Source organism: Vicugna pacos, chromosome 2 (assembly GCF_048564905.1).
Source record: "Vicugna pacos chromosome 2, VicPac4, whole genome shotgun sequence".
Lineage (NCBI taxonomy): Eukaryota > Metazoa > Chordata > Mammalia > Artiodactyla > Camelidae > Vicugna > Vicugna pacos.
This window is the reverse complement of record NC_132988.1, coordinates 102760237-102780388: the sequence shown is the minus strand read 5'-3', so window position 1 is coordinate 102780388 and position 20152 is coordinate 102760237. Positions and strand designations below refer to the sequence as shown.

Genomic DNA, 20152 nt, shown 5'->3' with positions numbered 1-20152 from the left:
TAGTTTGGATGAAAATGCAAGCACCACAAATTTAAAAATTTAGTTCTAAGTTAAAGTGATTGTCCAATTGAGACCTATTGTGTCCTTTGTACTTTTTATTACGTAAATAACATTTCTCAGAAACATTCATTATATATTTTCAAAAGACTAAAGAAATTCTAGGCCCCAGTGACTCTTGCAGTTGTGTGTAGAAATGTTGGGGACAGTTCTGCTGTATAAACCGTAGTTCAGAGTTACACGTCCAGCTTACACTTACAGCTTTTCTAAATAAAGTAAATCATTACCATGTATAACCTAATCCTCATAAAGTTCAGTTTTTACTTAATTAGTGAGTAATCAAAGTTAAATTTTCTAGTTAATTTGATTGAACTTGTCATCTTCATGTAATTACATTCTAGCAAATTTACAATTGAATTATCACGTCATTATAGATACTAAATTGGAATCTCAGAAGTTAAAACAGCAGTGCAGGTTACACTGGGGGTTGGCAGCTCATTGCTTGCATGCTAGGGTTGCACACCAGTAGGTAATGCGTAACATCCCACCTCTGGCATTACCACGCTACAGTTACTAACACTGTCCCAAGAGCAGCCTCAAGTATCTTGTCTTCTGTAGGACAATGGGGACTTGAGGGGTATATATTTAAACACAGAGCTTCTCCTGACGTTACCATATTCCCACCAGCTTCTAAGGGAAAGTTAATATAAACATTTCTTTAGGAATCATTGTCCCTCTAGGCAACGGTAGAAAGATATTTGTAAGTATATTTTTCTCTTGCATTATTTTACTTGAAAAATATTAGTTTATTAGTTGTATTTGTTATTATATTAATTATATAAATTTATTTGTTATATTAATGGTACTAGTTTATTGTTTCTGCTGTAACAATTAACACAAATTTAGTGGCTAAAAACAAATGTGTTCTCTTACAGTTCTGTTTGAAGATTGGATGTCTTTTGAAATGGGTTTTAGTGGGCGAAAATCAAGCTGTTGTCAGGGCTGTGTTCCTTCTGGAGAAGAGTAAATTCCCTTCCTTTTCCAGCTTTCAGAGCACCTGCACTCCTTGGCTCATGGCCCCTTTCTCCGTCTTCAAAGCCAGCAGACAGCATCTTCAAGTCTCTCTCATTCTGATTCTGCTGCCTCTCTCTTTCATTTATAAGGATATTCATATATGTGTGAAATGATGCAATAAAGGCTATCATTTTGGCATTGTTAGAAATAGCATACAGTTGAAAATCGTTTAAATATTCATTTATAGCAGACTAAGCCATTAAATAAATCATGGTATATATAGCCCTTAAAATGTAACCCTTAAAATGAAGCAACTCTTTGTAAAGCAACAGTATATTCATATATACTGGTATAAAAAGATCTCTTAACAATTCATTGTTAAGTTTAAAAAAATCGGATACTGAACGTTGTATACGATGTCTGCCCATTTGACCTGAAAATACTGTTGTCATAGTCACCAGTAACAATCCGGTGGCCCATGCTCAAGCCTCCTAACTGATGTCTCAGCAGCATTTGACCTAGGTGTACCCTTTCTGCACTGGGCTTTCAAGACACACACTCTTTTTGGTTCTTTTTTTACTTTACCAGTTAACAGAGGCAAATCCAACATTTGGGGTACCTAAGGCTTCTACAATTTTGAGAGCTCTCTTTAAGAACAAGAGTATAATATTATAAATCTTTAAGAAAATATAATATTATAAATACCAAATCAGGTAAGAACATGTATAATTGTTAGAATAACAATTTATTAGAATCATAAGAGATTTAGGTCCCTTTCTGAGATGTTATTAGGCAGTTTACTAGAAATGCATACATAGAGACTCTCCTTACCTACGTCTCCCTGCAGTTCCCAGCACTGAGAGGGACCCATGCTAGTGAAGGGTACTGAAGCGCCTTCATTAGCATCATGGGAAACCCCCTCTCTTGTTTACTCCTCAGTCTCCAAAATTGGTTCCTTCTCTTCTCTCTTATATCTTAATGTTAGAGTGTCCCAGATCTCAGTTCTTGGTTTTCTTTCTCTGGTTAGACTCACTCATTTGAAGATTTCACCAAGCTCACCTATCTTGTGGATTTCATTATCCTCTATATGTTGATAACTTCCAAATTCATATCTTCAGTCCAAACCTCCCTCCTGTACTCCAGACTAGTATCTCCAACTACCTATTCAACATCCCCATTTAGTTATTTTGCAGATATCTCAAATTTAGCAAGTTGAAAACTGAACCTCTGCTCTTACTCCCCAAATTGTTTCACTCAACTTTTCCTGTCTCAGTAGATGGTGACTCCATCTTTCCACTCACTCAGATCATGCATCCTTCCAGTTGGCATCATCTTTGATTCCTTTCTCTCACACACACCATCCAATCTGTTAGTAAATCCTTTTGGCCCGGTCTTTACATTGTATTTAAAATTTGACCACTTCCCTCCATTGTCATCATGCTGCAAGTTGGGTTCCGCGGCAAGGAGACTCAGGTGGAAATGAGCATGCCAAAGACTGATTAGGGAGCGCTGGTGGGCTCAACAGCTATAGCAGGCAGTGAGTGAAGCGGGACTGAGCAGGGGGAGAAGTCTAGCCACGGTGGTTTGAGTGGAAGCCTCAGGGGCTGCTGCAGAGAGTTCTGATGAGGAGATAAATCCTCAGGTCTGTCCAGAGGCTGGGGTAAGAGGTGCAGACCTTTCTCCCGTGCATCTCATCAGTTGTCATTGGATGTAGGTCATTCCAGGGAAAGGGCATAATCCTTGAGGAAAATAGCTTTCTTTGGCAGAGGCCTTCCCTAAAAGAAGCTGCCTGCCGAGGGCAGCTGAGAGTTGTCTGCTGCAGCACCGCGAGCAGCTGCAATAGGTCCTTTATTCCTGAAGAGGGATCTGGGTGACACAGCCCAGTGGCCAACACATACAGCTACCATCTGAGTCCCAGCCACTGTCACTAGTCTTCCACAGGGCCTCCCTGCTTCTGCCCTGCCCCCCCCCCCCACAGCCAGTTCTCTTCACAGTGGCTAGAGTGATCCTGAGAAAATAAGTCAGATCATTTCACTCCTCTGCTGAAGCCCCTGCAGCAGATCTCCATTTCACTCCCAGTGAAAGCCAGTATCCTGACAATGGCCCACAATGCCCTGTATAATTTAACCTCTCTCACATTTCTCTTCCCACTCATCTGCTCCAGCGGCACCTGTTTTCATGCTGTTCCCCCGACACATCAGGCATACTCCTGCCCTGGCACCTTTGTGATCGTTGGCTCTTCCACCCAGAAGATATCCCCCAGATATGTATATGTTAACTTCCTCAAGTCCTTTCAAGTCTTTGATCAGATGTTACCATCTCAACGAAGCCCAGTATGACCATTCTCTTTACGATGGCAATCATCCTTCCCCATTTCCCCTTTGCTTTGGTTCCATAGCACTCACCCTCTAATGTATTGTATAATGTAATTATTTATAATGCTTTCCGTTTATTACCCCGACCGTAATTAAGCTCCATAAGGTAGGATTTTTTGTTTGTTTGTCTGTTTCCTTCATTGTATCCCAGGCACCAAACAGCTAGAACAGAGCCTGATACATAGTAGAAACAGAAGGAAACAATTAGTGAACTGATGGAAAAGTCTGAGGAGGTCATCCAGAATGGTGCACAGAGGGATGGAAGTAACTAAGAGCTGTGGCAGGTTGAATAAGTGTCAGTCAATCTTAGGTCTCACAGGGGTCAGGTGGAAGTGACTAGAGAATGTGAAAGAGGCCTCATTCACAAAGGTGATAGCTGAGATTTTCCCAGAAATGAAGATAAACAGAATTTCAAATTGAAGAAACATGGTAGTCTTAAGTCATAGAAAAAAAAACCCCAAATTAAATATATTTGGGGGGAAAACTATTGAATATAGAATAAAATTAAAGTCACAGTAGTAGTAGTAGTAATTACAGCTAACATTGTAATAATATTCATCATATACTAGGCACTGTTCTAAGCTATTTATGAATATTAATTAATCCCTACAATAGATTTTGATGTAGGTATTATTATTGTATACATGTTACATGGAGGAAACTGAGATACCAAGAAGTCTGGTAACTTGCCCAATGTTACACAGCCAGTAAGTGGTGGGGCTAGAGTTTGAACTCCAGCAGTCTAGTTTCAAAATAAATTCAGATAGGTTAATGATTTTACCACAAAATGAAACTATTAAAAATGCTAGACAGGATGCACTAGATTATATGGTGGCAACATGCAAATCCAAAATCTCAGTGGCTTAAAACAACAAAGGTCTGTTTCTTGCTCATGGTCGTGTCCATCCCAGATAGAATGGGGACCTAGCTCTGTGTCATCCTGACTCTGGAACCCAAGCTGATAGTGGAACCCTGTCTGGAACACTTGACGGTTTCCATGCAAAGGGAAAGAGGGAACGATGTTAACTACTGTGGTTCTTGGAGCTTTCATTTGGAAACTTTCAAGCGATACGTATCTATTTCATTGAGTAAAGAGCAAATCCTGTGACCACACCTAACACCAAAGTGGCCAAAAAGGTAAGCTGACATATGTTCCCACAGAGGAAGAACCAGAAACAGTTGATGAAAAACACCAATGACTTTCAGAATTTAGGTGAATATGTATAGAATATTATAAATGTGGGAAGGGACTTTCTAAGCATGAAAGTATTGGTAATTTGATCACATAAATGTTAAAAAAAATCTATGTCAAAAATAATTAACAAGTTATTGAGCAAAGCCATTTATAACATATAATTAGACCAAAGGTTAGACTCCTGAATATATAAAAATTTAAACAAATCAATAATTTTAAAAACATCCATTGTAAAATGGACTAAGATGATGAACTGGAAAATAACAAAAAAATGCAAATGGAAGAGTAATCTTCTTCATTAGTAATTAAAGCAAGATGCCCTTTTTTACCTAGAAGATGGTAATAAACCGTTTTGAAGAGAATAAGAGAAAATGTGCACTAACTGCCATCTGTGTTAAAAACAAAAACAAAACCTTTCCAGAAGGCAATTTGGCAATAATATCAAAAGTTTTAGATTTAAAATGCCCATCGCTTTGACCAGACAGCTAGTCCAGTTTTAGAAATTTAAATCAAGTTATACATAAATATTTAGCTATAAGGGAGCTTACTCAACATTGTTTATAGCTGGGGAAAAGTGGAAATAATCAAATGTTCAACAAAAGACATGGTAAGTGATTGTTCATGCACATAGCAGAATATTCTATAGCATTAAAAAATGTGGGAGAGAAAATATAGAACAGTATGCATAATTCTGTTTTGCTTGAAAAATTTTTATGTGTATGTATAAGAACAGTCTGAAAGGGTATACATCAAAATATTAACACTGGAGGGATTGTGTGTGTTTTTTCTCCTTTTTTGAAGATCTGTATTTCTAATTTTTATCATAAACATGTATTGCTTGCATAGTCTTTTAAAATGTAAAAATAAATCAGTGGCAGTGGTTGGTACACATGTCACCATTGGGACTGGCTGATACCCAATCTCGATATCTAGCCTTTCTCTAAAGCTGAGCCCCTTTCTTAAGTCTTGGACCCACGGTTCCCCTCTCCATTCACACTGCTGCTAGTCCAGCCCAGACTTTGTGCCCCTGTTCTGTTAACTGGGCTTCTGCCTTTTTCTGTTACTGTCAGACTCTGTTCTCAGTAACATCTTTTGAATCCCAGGCCTTCTAATACCAGGACCCAGATTTCCTTCACTAATCACCTTCCTGGGGATTGGCCCCCTGCTCCTAAATTCCAGGCTGGTGTCAACAGTCCAGTGCCTCCTAATGGACACCTTTGATTTTGACTTTCTGCCCTACCTATTTTCAACTCCAGGTGGAGTTGTCGCATTCTACCTGCTGGTCAGGACAACCAGCTTCCAACCTGTTTTGGGCTGCTGCTTGTTCTACTGCTGCTAATGCCTCTTAGATGCCATGAGTTGCCGTCCCTCCCACCCTGACGTGCTCAGCTGCCAGCTGCTGCATCCCAGCAACGAGCCTAGTTCCGCTGTCCTCCACTCCCCCAGCTGCTCCATGCCACTGTAGTTACCTCGGGTCCCCCCTCTACATTGCTTGCCTTATTAAAGTTCTCCCAGCTGGTTATCTTTTCCAGCTTAAAAACACACTCAAAAAAATCAGCTGGTAGTTAATAACTTGTATTTTGTGCTGTTGTTCGAGGTTTAGGTGACTAACAGTGAGGAATCTTTGGATGAGCTTTGGCCATCGCATTTGGTATCTACTGTTAACACGTACCGCAGGTGTACCAACAGAGGGCGCTGTTCCCATTGAGAGGCACAGGACTTGAAAGATTCTACCTCGGTGCCTCCCAAGCAGAAGCAGCAATGAATTACGTGTTATAAGACAGTGCTTAATGGTTTGTTTTTTTCCAATGTTGTACCCAGGTATTACTTTGCTTTTCTCGAGATACGTCTGTGTTGGGTCACTTTGCGTACAGCAGTGCTTCGCCACCGAAATCGTACATACGAGGTACAATTTTAGTAACGTAAAGGAAGTATTCTTTAACACTTACTTAATCATGCCAAGACTGTTTGTTTTATAGCATATATCAGTATTGTCAAAACTGTTGTTGTAAATTATGTAATAAGATTTCTCTCAGGTTATGGTAACCATCCTTTCACTCCCACTTAAGTCAGTGCCCAAGCAACTTACCACAAATCACAGGAAAGTGATTCCCAAAACAGCATGTAAAGTTACCTTCTTTATCCTTCCTGTTTGCTCTCTCCTCTGTTGCTGTTATTGCCGTATCTGTTGACTATTTCCCCTTCTGACTGTGAGTGTCGCTTGAATTTGCTTTTCCTACTTTTTTTTTTGCCATCTTTATTCCTTATCTCAAAATATTATACCACATGTAAAAGCTTGATACAATTTATATGCTATTGGCTCTCTAATTTCTATTTTAATGCTTCTACTCTTTATCACTAACTGCTACAAAATAATACTATTTCAGGATCCTACAGTCACCTGACAGTTGAACTGACTTCACCTAGAAGCCTCTCCCTGATTTCTCCTTTGTATAAAATAGTGAACAACCAGCACTGCAAGCGTATAAGCGTATTGTGTATGGTGGTTCTGCTGTGCCCGTAAAGAAAGAAGCTGTTGTCCTGTACCTCCTAAGTCTGCTGTCTGCATGATCGCTGCAGCCCCTGCCCTAAGACAGGCCCGCATTGCCTGGTGCTGGGACCGGGCTCCCCACAGCCTGGGGGCTCTCCCAGTCCCGTTGCTTCTACATGGAACTGATAGAAACATTTGGCTTGCTTGTTTGTTTCTTTAACATCACCTGCTGAAACACTTACTGTAGAACTTAATTATCTAATGGAGTCACCTCTAAATTCAGCCAAGATTGTAAGGCTTTCTGTCAGTTGATCCTGTCTTAAACTAGCTGATTTTGATTCCCGGCTTATTCCATATTACAGCAGATTCATTCTAATTTCCATATATTCACTATGTGTCAGGAGTCGCACTCCTCCACCCTCAAAATCATAGGTCCTTGAAGAACTAGCCTATATCTCACCGTATCAGAAAAATTCAGAGTATTTCCTTCTATGCAGGGAAAAACCCAGTTCTCTCTTACTGTGTTTCTCTTCTGTGTGTTTATTTTACCACTCACACAAAACACTTCACTTCTGACACCTGTGGTCACAACTCTGTAGAAGTTTTCCCCACAGCAACAGGTAAGTTTTGACACTAGCTGGGTACCCTACAATTTAACTGAATTCTGACATCTGAGATAGTGTCGGTCCCACAGGGTAAGGACTCAGTCCCACAAGACTGCCCTCTCTCTCTCTCATGCACACACACACACACACACACACACACACACACACGTATACTCTTCAGACACCGGTCACAAACCCAGGTTATCACCTGTGCTTCTGACCAACCAGCTATAGATTGAAGGTTCCAATAACCCTCCCCTTGAGTTTGGTTAATTTGCTAGAGTGGCCCACTGAACTCAGGGTAACACATACTTACCCTTGCCAGTGTATTAAAAGCCATGATAAAGGAGACAGATGAGCAGCCAGATGAAGAGTTGCAATGCGTCATCCTCCCAGCTTTGACGTGTTTGCCCACCTGGAAGCTCTTGAACCCCCTACTATTAGGATTTTATGGCGTCTTCCTCACACAGGCATGATCCATTATTAAACTCCATTTCCAGCCCCTCTCCCTCCTCTGGAGGATGGGGAGTGGGTCTGAAAATTCCAAGCTTCTAATCATGTCCTGGTCTTTCTGGTAACCAGCCTCCATCCAGGAGCCCATTCAGAGTCAGCCATCCATCCATCCACCGATTCTCTCCTTATTCACGAGATCAACCCCTGCTGTCTCCACCCTAACCTAAGCTGCTCATGAAGTTCTTTGTCTCCTCTCTGCCACCATTCCCAATCAGAAATACAACAAAAAAATTTTTAATTAAAAAATCTTACCTTAAAGCCAAGTGCAAAAACGTATGTGACTTTTTGGTAGACTCACAGTGTTAGAAAACTGTTAAGATAAAAGCTACCTAAAGATTTTCAGTGGAAAGTGGGAAAAAAATTCAGACCTTTAAAAGTTTGGAGGAAAAACTGTTAAAAACTCCTTTAAACATTTAATGATTGTGAATATACTTTATTTTTTTAGACAATTCTGATTTCAAATATTTAGCCTCATTCTCGGACTTTATCAACTGTTTAGGGATTCAGAATATATTACCATCATACAGTTAAAGACATTTAATTTTAACTTTTCAGCACATTCCATAAAAATATAAACTAATGAGGCATTGCAAAGCTTGGGACTTACTTTAATGAATAGACTTATTTATAATTAGCACAACCATTCTATGTTTATAAATAGATGCTGTTCTTAAGTGATTAAGATCTAGAAAATGTTTGTTCTTTTAATTATTTTGTATCACTTCTACTTAAGTTTATATTATTGACTTTAATTGATGAAAGGATTTGCTAATATCAAAAGATTAGCTGGCATGTTTTCAGATTAATTCCATATCATAAAATAAAATGAAAGGAGATTGTACTGTAGTCAATTTTTAAATTCCTTTAATTATTAGTACATTCACAAAATTAATTTTTAAAGTTTTTTTTTTCCTATTTTGTTTAATCACATTGAAACTCTATGGTTTTCTCTCACAGGAAAACTAGGACTAGAAGAATATGCTGTCTTTTATCCACCAAATGGTAAGAATAATGCTATTGCTTCCTCTAGTGGGAAATAGGGAAAACTGCAACTTTTATAATAGGAATTTGACTTTCTCACTCACTGTCTTTAAGTGGATAATAATTTATCATCTTAAATAAACCTTCTATAGAATAGCCATTCTAATTAATTCTCCCATGTTTGTCGTAGGTTTGTGCTAAACTATGTATACCCTTTCTGTATTTTCTTGAGACCAGTAGTAGCATTTAGAGGAAGCTGAGTAGGCTTAGGTGCTTAGTTTTCCTCTGAAGGACTCTCACTGGTCCATCCCGGGCCTGCCTTTTGGCTTTATTGGAGCAGTGCTGTAATGAGCGGATCGCCTTGTGTTGCACTTTATTGTTCTCATCATTTGACAACTGTGGTATTTATAAATGAAAAGATTTGAAGAAATATATCACCAAAATAGTGTGTTTTGATTAAAATTATCAAATGTATAGTGACCTCCTTAGGGATTAAATATTTCTTTGAGATTATTAGACAGTTTTTAAGATATGCTTCTTGGAAAAGCAATATATAGCAGTCCTTATTATGATAATATTAAGTTGCATCCTGAAGAAATTATTTTACTCCAGTAGAGTTAAGAACATGGGCTTTGTAACCCTGCAGACATGGGTTCAGAGCCCAGTTCTGCCAGTTCACCCTGTGACCTTGGGCAAGTTATGCATCTTCGCTGAACTTCAGATTCTCCGTCTGTAACATGTGGGTAACAGATGAAAGGAGACACACTGTATGAAACAGCATGGTACCTGACAGGTAGTGAGTGCTCAAGAAATGCAGCTGTTACAAGTTGTGTTTAGCTTCTTTATTGACCAGCCGAGCTGAAACTCATCCTTGACTTTCATGGCACTGTTCTCTCCTTGCACTTCTCAGTGTGGGTCCCAGAGTCTTTCCCAGGGCATCCACCTCTGCCTTTCTTTAAGCACTGGTGTCCCAGTGTCCCATGCCCCCCTTGTTCTGCTGCCCTTCTTTTCATACATTTTCCTGGGACTTCTTACCTGCTCTCTTGCTTCTGTTTGTTAGTCACTCTAAAATTTATGTCTTCAATTCTGACTTCTACAGTATTTAACTCAAACTTAACATGTCTCAGCCTGAACTAATTCATCTTCGTATGCCCACTATTTAAAAAAGAACAAACAAAGACAAAAATTAAATAACAAAACAAAACAAAACTCTGTCCTGTTTCTCTCTCAGTTAATGGGACTCTCATGTAACCAGTAATTCAAAGCCTAAAACCTGGTAGTCATTCTTGATTCCTTTCAGTCTTGGACCCCTTTCATCTAATAAGTCACCAGGCTCATCCAATTTTATCTTCAAAATACATCTGGGACCCTCTCTCCCTCACCATAACTACTGCCTTACCATCATTCAGACTGTTATCTCTAGTTCATTCACTGTAGCAGATAGCTGGCTAATCTTTCTTCCTCCAGTCTTTTCTAGCTTTTTGCACAATGCTGTCTGAGTTATACATCTGAAAGGAAAACCTGAAAGCTGCCACTTTTCTCCTTAGAGTTTTCTTAACACCTCCTCATCCCTTTTAAGCAGTGTGCAAGCACACTGTAAGAGGCATCTCTTGTCTCTGGCCCCCATTCAGTCTAACTCCTAGCTTCATTTCTCACCTTGTCCCACCTCACTTTTTTTTTTAATCACAGTAATATCAAATGATTAACTCTTTACCCACACGCGGCTACATAAGCACTATCATTACCTCTCCTCTTCCCGCTGGCAGTAGTCCGCCCAGCCTTTCTTCACTTGGCCATCCTCAAAGCTCAGGTCAGGCACGGTCCTCTTCAGGAAACTTTTCCTGCATCCCCAGGTTGGGTTGGGGCCCTTTCTCTAGGGTCCCATGGTACCCAGGGTGAAAATCTATGGTATCTCTTACTATGTTATCTTGGTATTGTTTGCTTATGCTTATCTGCCCTCTACAGTGCAAGCTTCTTGAGGTTCAAGATTGTATCGTTGACTTCTGTTCCTCCAGCAGCTACCTGTAGTGGGACCTTAATGAGTATTTATTTGAACTAAATTAGAGGCTTTTTAATTTAATAGTTATGTGTAACCTTTGTTACATCTGTCTCCCCAGAAACTTAATTTTCATATAACTTTTTATATTTATATAAGAATCAGGAAATAAGAAAAAAATTAATACCTCTGAAAGGCCAAATAGGATGTCCATGGACTCAAGTTCCTTCTCTCTATTCACAGGAGAGCTTTTCCAACTTCGTTGGGGATATATTAGCTTTTTACTTAACATACATGTCTAACAAACTTGGTTGCTGGTCTTTATGCCCTCCTACAAAAAAAGAAGTGTGGAAAGAAGCTGATATAGATAGGAAAATGGCTGACAACAGAAGCGAAAATCAGAGACTTCACAAAGGAAAATAGAAAAGCTATAAAACAGCATATAAAAGCATTCCCGCAAATCAGTCTGGGACCATTTTATGGAAAAGCCAGTAACCCTCCACCCTTTTAAAAAATATCATTGGGTTGTAACATATTATGGTAATTTAAGGCTTTTATAATGAGCTTAAGGCACCAAGAAAAAAATGCTCCTATAATAATAGCAGTAATAGTAGTTGCAGCAGCAGCCGCTAACATCTTCCACGCAAAACTATAGACCAGGCCGTGTGCAAAGTACACTACACGTACTAACTCACTTAATCCTTCCAAGGTCCTTCCAAGGCAGCTACTAATAGATAAAGAAGCTGAGGCACAGGGCATCCACTTGCCCCGCTGGTGAGTGGCAAATGCAGGCTCTGAGGCCGAACTCTTCAACTTCAGAAGCAATATTCTTAATCCCCATGCCCTACTCCCTCAGAAAGACGTTATTGAGTCATTATAGTGTCTTTTGGAAGAAAATTAAGTATTTAACATATTGAAAAAGTAGATGTATACAATAGGTTCCAGAAAGAATTTCATCCAGAATAAAAATAGGTTAATGCTTAATAGGGTAAACCCACAGCTGTTCGTAAACTTAATACTTAAGAATCATTTCTTTCCTCAGGTTGTTTTAGAGCCTTACCAGGATCAGAGAGGACTCTCTTCTCTGGCAATGAGTCCGAAATTGCATAACAAGAAGAGACAAAGAGCAGTCAGTCTTTCTGTCCCTTTACTCTTTCCTCAAGGCAACACTAGCAACATTTTTCTGTCACCTGCCCTGTTTTTCAACCCCTGCCAAAGATAGGATTACTTTGAAATCTCAAGGACATCTCTACCACCACCACCACCACCACCACCAAAACTGGCCTGGCTCTCAGGTCACTGGGGCTCACACAGAGAGGTTTGCTTGTAGCTCCCTGACACACTCTCCAACCTGACCAGGGAGGTGCTTACAAGGGACAGAGGTTCGCTCACCACTTCCCCACCTGTGATCGCCTTTCCTTGGGTAGAAATAGCAGGCCACAGGGGCCAGGACATTCGAGGCCTTGTCCATGGATAGACTGTCTCTAGTAGATTCATTTAACAACTGGTGAGCAAAATTTCTGAGCTGAAGGAGAGTCTGCCTGGGAATTTTATAAGGTTTTCCTGCTTTTATTCTTTGTTCAACATGTATAATTTGTCTTTATTCATTTAATAAATACTTCTTGGCCTTGCTCTAGTTCCCCTTTTAGGTGAGTAGCCCACAGTAAAGGACACAGATAAAGGACCTGCTTCAGGGACCGTGCGTTCTAGTGAGGGAGACGTGCGATGAGTAGCTAATGTGAATAAATAACTCTGCAACTATACAGGGAGTGATGATGTGAACAATGAAAGGGAACGGAAGTTGTTAGTGGGCAGGGAGGCAGGGAGGCAGGGAGGCGGGGGGCGCAGCTCTTGTAGACCAGGGAGTCAGGAAAGATGCCTCTGGGGCAGTAGAATGTGAACAGAGCCCAGGATCTGCAGGGAAGGGGGGGAGCACTCCGGAGGGAATGCGCAGCACGTTCGCAGGCCTGAGGCAGGAATGGCCTCGATGATTTGAAGAACAACAAGATGGCCAGTGTGATCGACGACAGTGAGCAAAACATAAATTGGTACAAGGTGAGGGAGGAGAGGTTGACAGGGGCCTGGTCGGGTCGGGAGACAGCTACAAGTTTCATCTGGTAAGTCCAGTGTCTGGGCTTCCTTAGAGGCCATTTCTATTAATTGTTTCTTTTCCTGTGAATTGACTATATACTTTCTTATTTCTTTGCGTGCATAGTAATTTTGTTGTTGTTGATAACTAGATATTTGAGTATTATAATTTTCTCCCTTTCCCAGAATTTGCTGTTATTATTTGTGGGTTGTAGTTGTTTGTTGAGTGACTTTTCTAAACTATAAAGATTACCTTCTTTTGTATTGAGTGCCCACTGAAGTCTCTGTTCTATTAGCTCAGTAATTAGTAAGTGATTTGACAAGAGATTTCCGTATGTCTGAAACCAAAAAAGAAAAAAATTCTCCCAGTCTTTGCTGATAGGCCGTGTGAAGGGGTATTCCTTCAAGGCTTAGCCAGGCCGTTTACAGCTCTGCCTTAGCTTTCACTTCCTGCTTGCACAGAGCCCAGAAGTCAGGCAGAAGCGAAAGCTGAAATTTTAAAAAGAAAGAAGAAGAAGAAAAGAAAGCTGAAGGTCTTTTTTAGATTCCCCTGATTATAGAGGAGCTTTTCAGAGCCTTTATCCCTCTGTATACATACTTCCTCAGCCTCCTCCTTCCCAGGCTCTCCAGTCTGTCTGCTCCTCGCCCCGTCTGTTATCCCTTGCTGCCCCAGGTGGCTAAGGCTAATATATTTGAGGTATATGTACATACACACACACACACACACACACACACACACACACACACACACATGCAAATATATTTTAAATGCTTTTGATCAATATCCCTGGCTGGCCACTTCAGCCGAATCCCTCAGGTCAAAACACAACCAATTTTTTGATTCAAGATCCATATTGCCCCCTTCTGGCATCAGAAAGCTGCACCAGGATTGTGGGCAGCTGTCTTTATAGCCACCAAGCTGGAAAGTAGGGGATAGTAGTGGGTAAATTAAAATACCACAATCTTCTCTTTCCAAAATTCAGGAGCGTCCGTCTTTATTAAGTTTCCTTGATTGCTGTGTTTTTAAATTAGATTCCAGACTGTGAAAAAATTGATTCTAGCAGTTCTAGCCAGCTTAGCCATTTCTTTAGTGGAGGGGATGGAGTTTTAGTTTTCTACTTTGTCTTCTCAGTGACATCTCTCCTCCAATTCCTGATTAATATTTCAAAAAGATCATCCTGAATACTATGTAAAATAAAAGTGTCACTCTAACTTAAGCTCCGCGAGAACAAGGGCCTTAATAATTTTGATGACCAGCATACCTAGCACGTGGAACCATGCATGGCATCAAGTCGTTGCTCAGGAAACAGTATTGAACAAGTGAGCGAATGAATGAGGGAATGACTGTAGATAATTATAGAGGAGCAAGAATAAAAGCAAGGAGGTGAGACTTGGGGAAAATATACATAGACCTGACTGAGACTTAAATGAACATCATAATTTGCTAATACCATTTGTTTCCTCCAAGACAAAATAAGTCATTGCTAGTGAACATTAGGGAGAGGAGTTTTAGGACTCAGAGCAGTGGTTCTCCAGTAAGGGCAGTCCCACCCCCTGCCCCCCAGGGACAGTTGGTGATGTCTGAAGACGCATCTTGTTGTCAGAGGGCAGGGCATACTCACTGGGATCTCATGGGTGGAGGCCAGCGATGCTGCTACACCTGCAGTGCACAGGACAGCCCTTCACAAAGACTAGGGAAGACTTAGAAGAAATGACAAAAATATATCCTTTCAAACCTGCCTTCAGGTGTCAGGTTGGTAAACAGCAGTGTGCTTTGTCAACTATATTAATAAAATAAAATTCAAAACACCTTATATTCCAAAATTCACTGCACGTGTAACTTTAGACATAAATTGAAAAGTATGATTTTTAGATTGACAATAATGATTATGTACTAATGTTCTGGGAAATTTTAACTGCTATAATAAAGAAACAAAGTCATATTCTGAAGTTCTAGTTCAGAAAGATAACAGATTTGGCTAGAAAACAATTTGACCGTGGGCCTAATCCCTATGTTTACTGACCTGTAGGCTATATGTGGAATGAGAATAAGCGAAGGAAATGATCGTTTCAACAAATGAATAAACTATGCTAAGTAATCCCAAGTGAGTGTAAAAATTTGCTTCAACTGGAATGATGTTAAGGGGAATCGGATGTGATGATTATGATCCAGCTACAAATGCTAAGTGTTAATAGAGATGGTGTGAAGATCAGGGCAAATATTTAGTAAGTGCAAAGCATGTTTATATCTAGAGTATTTTCACAGTCATATTTACTATTTATATCTCATCTAGCTCAAGATTTTATTTTTGTTGATAATGTTTACCGTTCTGCTATATCAGAGGCCCATTAAATCATTACTCTATAAAGTTATTTCTATTGATTGGAGTAGGCAGTTAATATTTGAGACTTCTTCAGTTAAATAAAGGATCTTAAAAGAATCACCCACAGCAGACTTGTGGAACTCTGAGGCCAGATAAGAGATGGTGTCCCAAGCATCCCACTGCCTGTTAGAAGTGCACTCTTGGATGCTGGCCAGGTGGGTGAAACTTGACCCTTGAAAGACTGAAGTGCTGCGTGGCAAAGGAAAGGATTTTGAAAAACTGGCCAAGAACATGACAGCCTCTGAGATCAAAGACATGCTTTAGGTGGTATGTGCCCTAGAGAGCTAATGAATTCTCCACTGCTTCTTAAGCCTCCTACTTTTCTTTGCCAGAATCTGACTTTGTCCTTCTTCAACAGAGCAGACAACTTACCCTTTTTTGGCATCTGAAGCCCTGGCTAATCTTGACTAAGCTGAAGTGAACTCTTATTTAATACTGACCAAAAAAACCAAAAAGATTTTCTTGGGTTTAAGCTAGTTATCTAAGCTATCACATTTAACTAGTTAAATGTGATACTCTCCCTTCTGAGAGCATGAAACAGCTCTAGTTAGTGAGCATCTGCTGTGTACTGAATACTATGCTGGTACGCTTTAAATAAATTAACTCATTCGTGCTTTAGCACAACCCAGTGAAGTCAGTATTATTTATCTCCATTTTCAGAAGTGAAGATAGAGACTCAGAGAGTGTTGCTAACTTTCCTGGAGACACACAGGACTGGAACTCATGTCTGTATGACTTTGTTGGCCACTTATAATTTCAACTCTGAGTTATTGAGAGCCTCCTATCCTATATATTAATTACTTATTCATAAATAAGTCTTGTACTTTTTTATTTATAAGCCTTGATTATATTTATAAATGTTCAAATCTACATCATTAGCAACATACATTGAGCATCTCACCTGTAGAAGAAACTATGCTGGATGCTAAAGGTAATACACAGTTTGAATTGTGGCCCTTCCGCAAAGAGCTTATGACCTAGCTGCTTATAGAACAGCTATAGATTTCAGAACTTGGGGGAAATGTGGTGAAAGTGTGATTAACTATTAGTCTTCTTAATACATGCATCCCTTATTGCTGCTTGGCAGTTCACTGATTCATTCACTATATGCTTCCTAAGGAAAAGTGCTTTGTCCTAAGGTATTCCTACACTCAGGACATCTTTATAAGTATTTGTAGATGAAAATTTGTAAGGCCTTCATTTCTGACTACCTTAACTTGTTTGTTCAAATGTTTCTGCAGTACTTAACAGAGGAAGCAAAAAGTGTTTTTGCAGTTAGAATATAGGGTTCTGTATAATAGCAATCTGCTTTGAGATTTAGTGTTTAGAAAGATATAATATGTACTTCTCTTTCTGCAAGGTATCAAAATATTCCTTCTGTTTATTAACTTATCTTTCTCTCTTAGCTTTTCTTTCACATGACAACATGATTATTTTGGAAAAGTTAGAAAAGATGGACGTTTAAAATTGTTAAAAGGTTTTAATCAGTAAAGGAAACAAAATGAGGCCTCAGTTAAGGAAGATAGAAAACATGGGTGTTCACAAGAAGAACGAGAGACTCAGCCACAGATAAAAGCAGAGAGGGGGACTGAAGAAGAAGAACAGCCTTTGGGCCCTCCTGCTAAGTGTGCTGTTGAGCTAGAGCTGTAGCTGCAGTCTCGTTAGGAACATTGACTTTCAATATGTATCTAATCTGGTTTTGCATCTTTTTAGTTTCTAAAAAGCAAAAGATCTTTAAGTTGGAAAGAATCTTACTATTGGAAGATCCTCATATGTCCAGTTTTCTTCAAGTCTCACAAATTTTTCTGTATTTTCTCTAGACATGACTGTTAAACATAGAATTTTAGAGTTAGTTCAGAGACAATCTCAGTCCCTTTTAATGACAACCAATTACTGAAGCTCAGGAGGTTTGATAACTTTCCTAAGATTACCCAGCTGGTTTGATAAGCCCATGATGGAATCCTGATCTGACTACAGGCCAGTAAAATTCATGCTGCTTCTCTATTCATCATTTACTCCTTCTTTCACCTATTCATTCATTCAGCAAATGTGCGTTCATAATTAACTACGTTCATGGTATCATGAAATGCATACAAAGATGAATAAAACACATTTCCTGTCCTCTGCAGCAATTCATTCACCAGCTAATTATAAAGCAAAATATAGTGGAAGGATAGTGATGGAAATATGAACAAAGTGCCATGAGAATACAGAAGAATGAGCACTTATTATGACTAAGAGGTTAAGCGATGTTTCTCTGAGATTGTACTTGTCCTTAGCAAGGTTTTGATAGAAATTAAAGCATTTCAGGATACAGAATTATCAAGTTCAAAGCTACCAAAGTATGAAAGTGCATGATGCATTCTGGTGATGGTGAGTAATGCAGTGTAGCTGCATAACCACAGTAGGTGTAGAGTCAGGATGACAAAGGGGAGGCAGATATATCTCAAGTTGACGTCATGAATGGTTAAGACCAGATGAAAGGTTTTGGTTTCACTCTGTAGTTACTTAACCTATATTACAAGGCTGGAATGTGAATTCCACAACTACAGAGAACATGTCACATTCATTTTAATATCTCCAGAAGCTGCAGGGTAGGTTTTCAAACATTGGTTGATTGGATGAGTAGGAACTCAGAAAATATTTGGTGGGTGGATGAATGGTCAGTAAAGGTGTTTTTTCAAGGTCTCATCAACATTTTAGGAGATAACCTGACCCATTACGAAAGTTGGTTGGAGGGCAGAGTCTGGGGAAAGAGACACCAATTAGGAGACTCTTGCAGGACCATAGGTAAGAGTTTATCAGAGCCTGAACTCAGGCCCTGGAAGTAGGAAGGAAATGAACAGTTAAAAAATGGTATCAGTAGGTCCTCTAGGGCTTCATGTATTCATTCCACAGACATTTAATGAGGACCTATTAAATTCTGGGCACTATACTTGCCTCGGGATGGAAATAAATAAGGAATAGTTTGTACTCAAGGGATTTATTCCATTGGAAGAAAGAAAAGTGATTATAATATAGTGTATAAGAGAAGGAAAAAGATCATTTGTTAAGTACCGACTTTGCATCAAGTGTTGTGCTGGGCACATAACATACATCTTCTTATTTAATCTTCACAACCTCATTGGTATTGTTCTCACTTTATACCTGAAGGCAAGTCTGTTCCTAGCTTTCTCAGGGTACAGGGCAGGAGTACAATTGAAAGTCCACCTACTATAAGTCTAGATTTTTTTTAAAGTTCTAAACCAGACTGATAAACTGATAAGTAACATCTGCTTTGTTTTCTTGTCTTGACAGATGTACCTTTAAGCAATCTGGATGACCAGGTTCAAATTCAGAATTCTTAGACTTGTCAGCAGTCCCCAGCTAGTGGTACCCCCACTCACTCCTCACCCGTGGTGGCTCCACGCCACACCCAGACAGCCTTCATGCATATGGACCCTCTACCTGCAGGTCCAAGCTCTGTTCACATCTTCCACAAGTAGCCACCCTTTGGCCACCTCTCCATCCTGAAGACATGCACCCATCAGGAAGGTAGCTCCACCGAAGAGGCCATGCAGAACCGGGAAGCTGACTTAGGGCCTCTGGGCTGGGAATTTCAGAGTCTAGGTATCTGGGTGTGGTCTGGAAGGAGGGACATGGACTCTGGGTGAGGGGTATAGTCAGAGGAAAGTCCGAGCAGGGCCCTTACTCCAAGCCCCTCTGCCTTGGCCTAAGAGCAGTTCTGGATGAAGAAACAGGTTAAGTAACTGACCCAACCGTACACGGGTAGAAAGCAGAGCCAGAATTGTGCAGGACTGTCTCTGCGCACAGAGGACGGGGTACCTCAGTCAGCCAGGGCGAATCAGGTGGCACAGCATACTGATTAATATAGTTTGAAATCTCAAAGGGGTGGGGCTGAACAGCGCTGGAGGTGGAGGGCGGCTCTGCCTGCAGCCCGTGTCCTCAGCCCTAGAGGCGGAAGGGGTGGCCATCAGTTTGGCAGGATTAGAGCTGTGCTTGTGGGATAGGGGAGAAAAGTGAAACTGCTGATGTTAGATTGTGGTCAAGTCCTGAAGAGTTAAGTATTCTTTATCCTAAAGGGACAGGAAAGGAACACAATCATATTTAGGTACAAGAGCTGAGGGAAAACTAGGAAGCAAAGATGGAGGCGCAGGAAACTGGGCTTTTCCTGTTTGAATTAGGGGCTAATAATGAGAACACCGGTGGAAGAAGGGAGAAAACAAGGATGACAGAGTCTTGGAAGGTGGCTGCACTTAAGGGGTGGGTAGCAGAACTAGCCCCAAACACAACAGGACACAAGCAAAAACCGAGAAGCAGAAGCTTCTGAGAGGCAGGGAGCCTGACCTGCGCAGCGTCACCAGGGCCTGATGGGCTCACGTCTGAGAAGGGCCTTTCAGTGGCTGTGGGGCCAGGACACACACACAGAGGAGACCTCTGGATTCAGCATCAGATCGGGGTCAGAGAGGGAAACCAGCTTATAAGGAATTGGGGATATATAATGAGGAAGAAA

At 40.3% G+C, this 20152-nt stretch overlaps 1 protein-coding gene across 4 annotated transcripts in view; it reads left to right on the top strand.

The window, feature by feature from the left end:
- TBC1D19 (TBC1 domain family member 19) overlaps positions 1-20152 on the top strand; it is a 136765-nt gene that overhangs the window by 90291 nt on the left and 26322 nt on the right. For all 4 annotated transcript variants that reach the window (XM_072945483.1, XM_072945476.1, XM_006207000.4 and 1 more), the window contains 2 exons: positions 6403-6487; positions 9148-9192. In XM_072945483.1, the coding sequence (XP_072801584.1) occupies positions 6403-6487; positions 9148-9192 (130 nt within the window). The remainder of the gene's footprint in view (positions 1-6402; positions 6488-9147; positions 9193-20152) is intronic.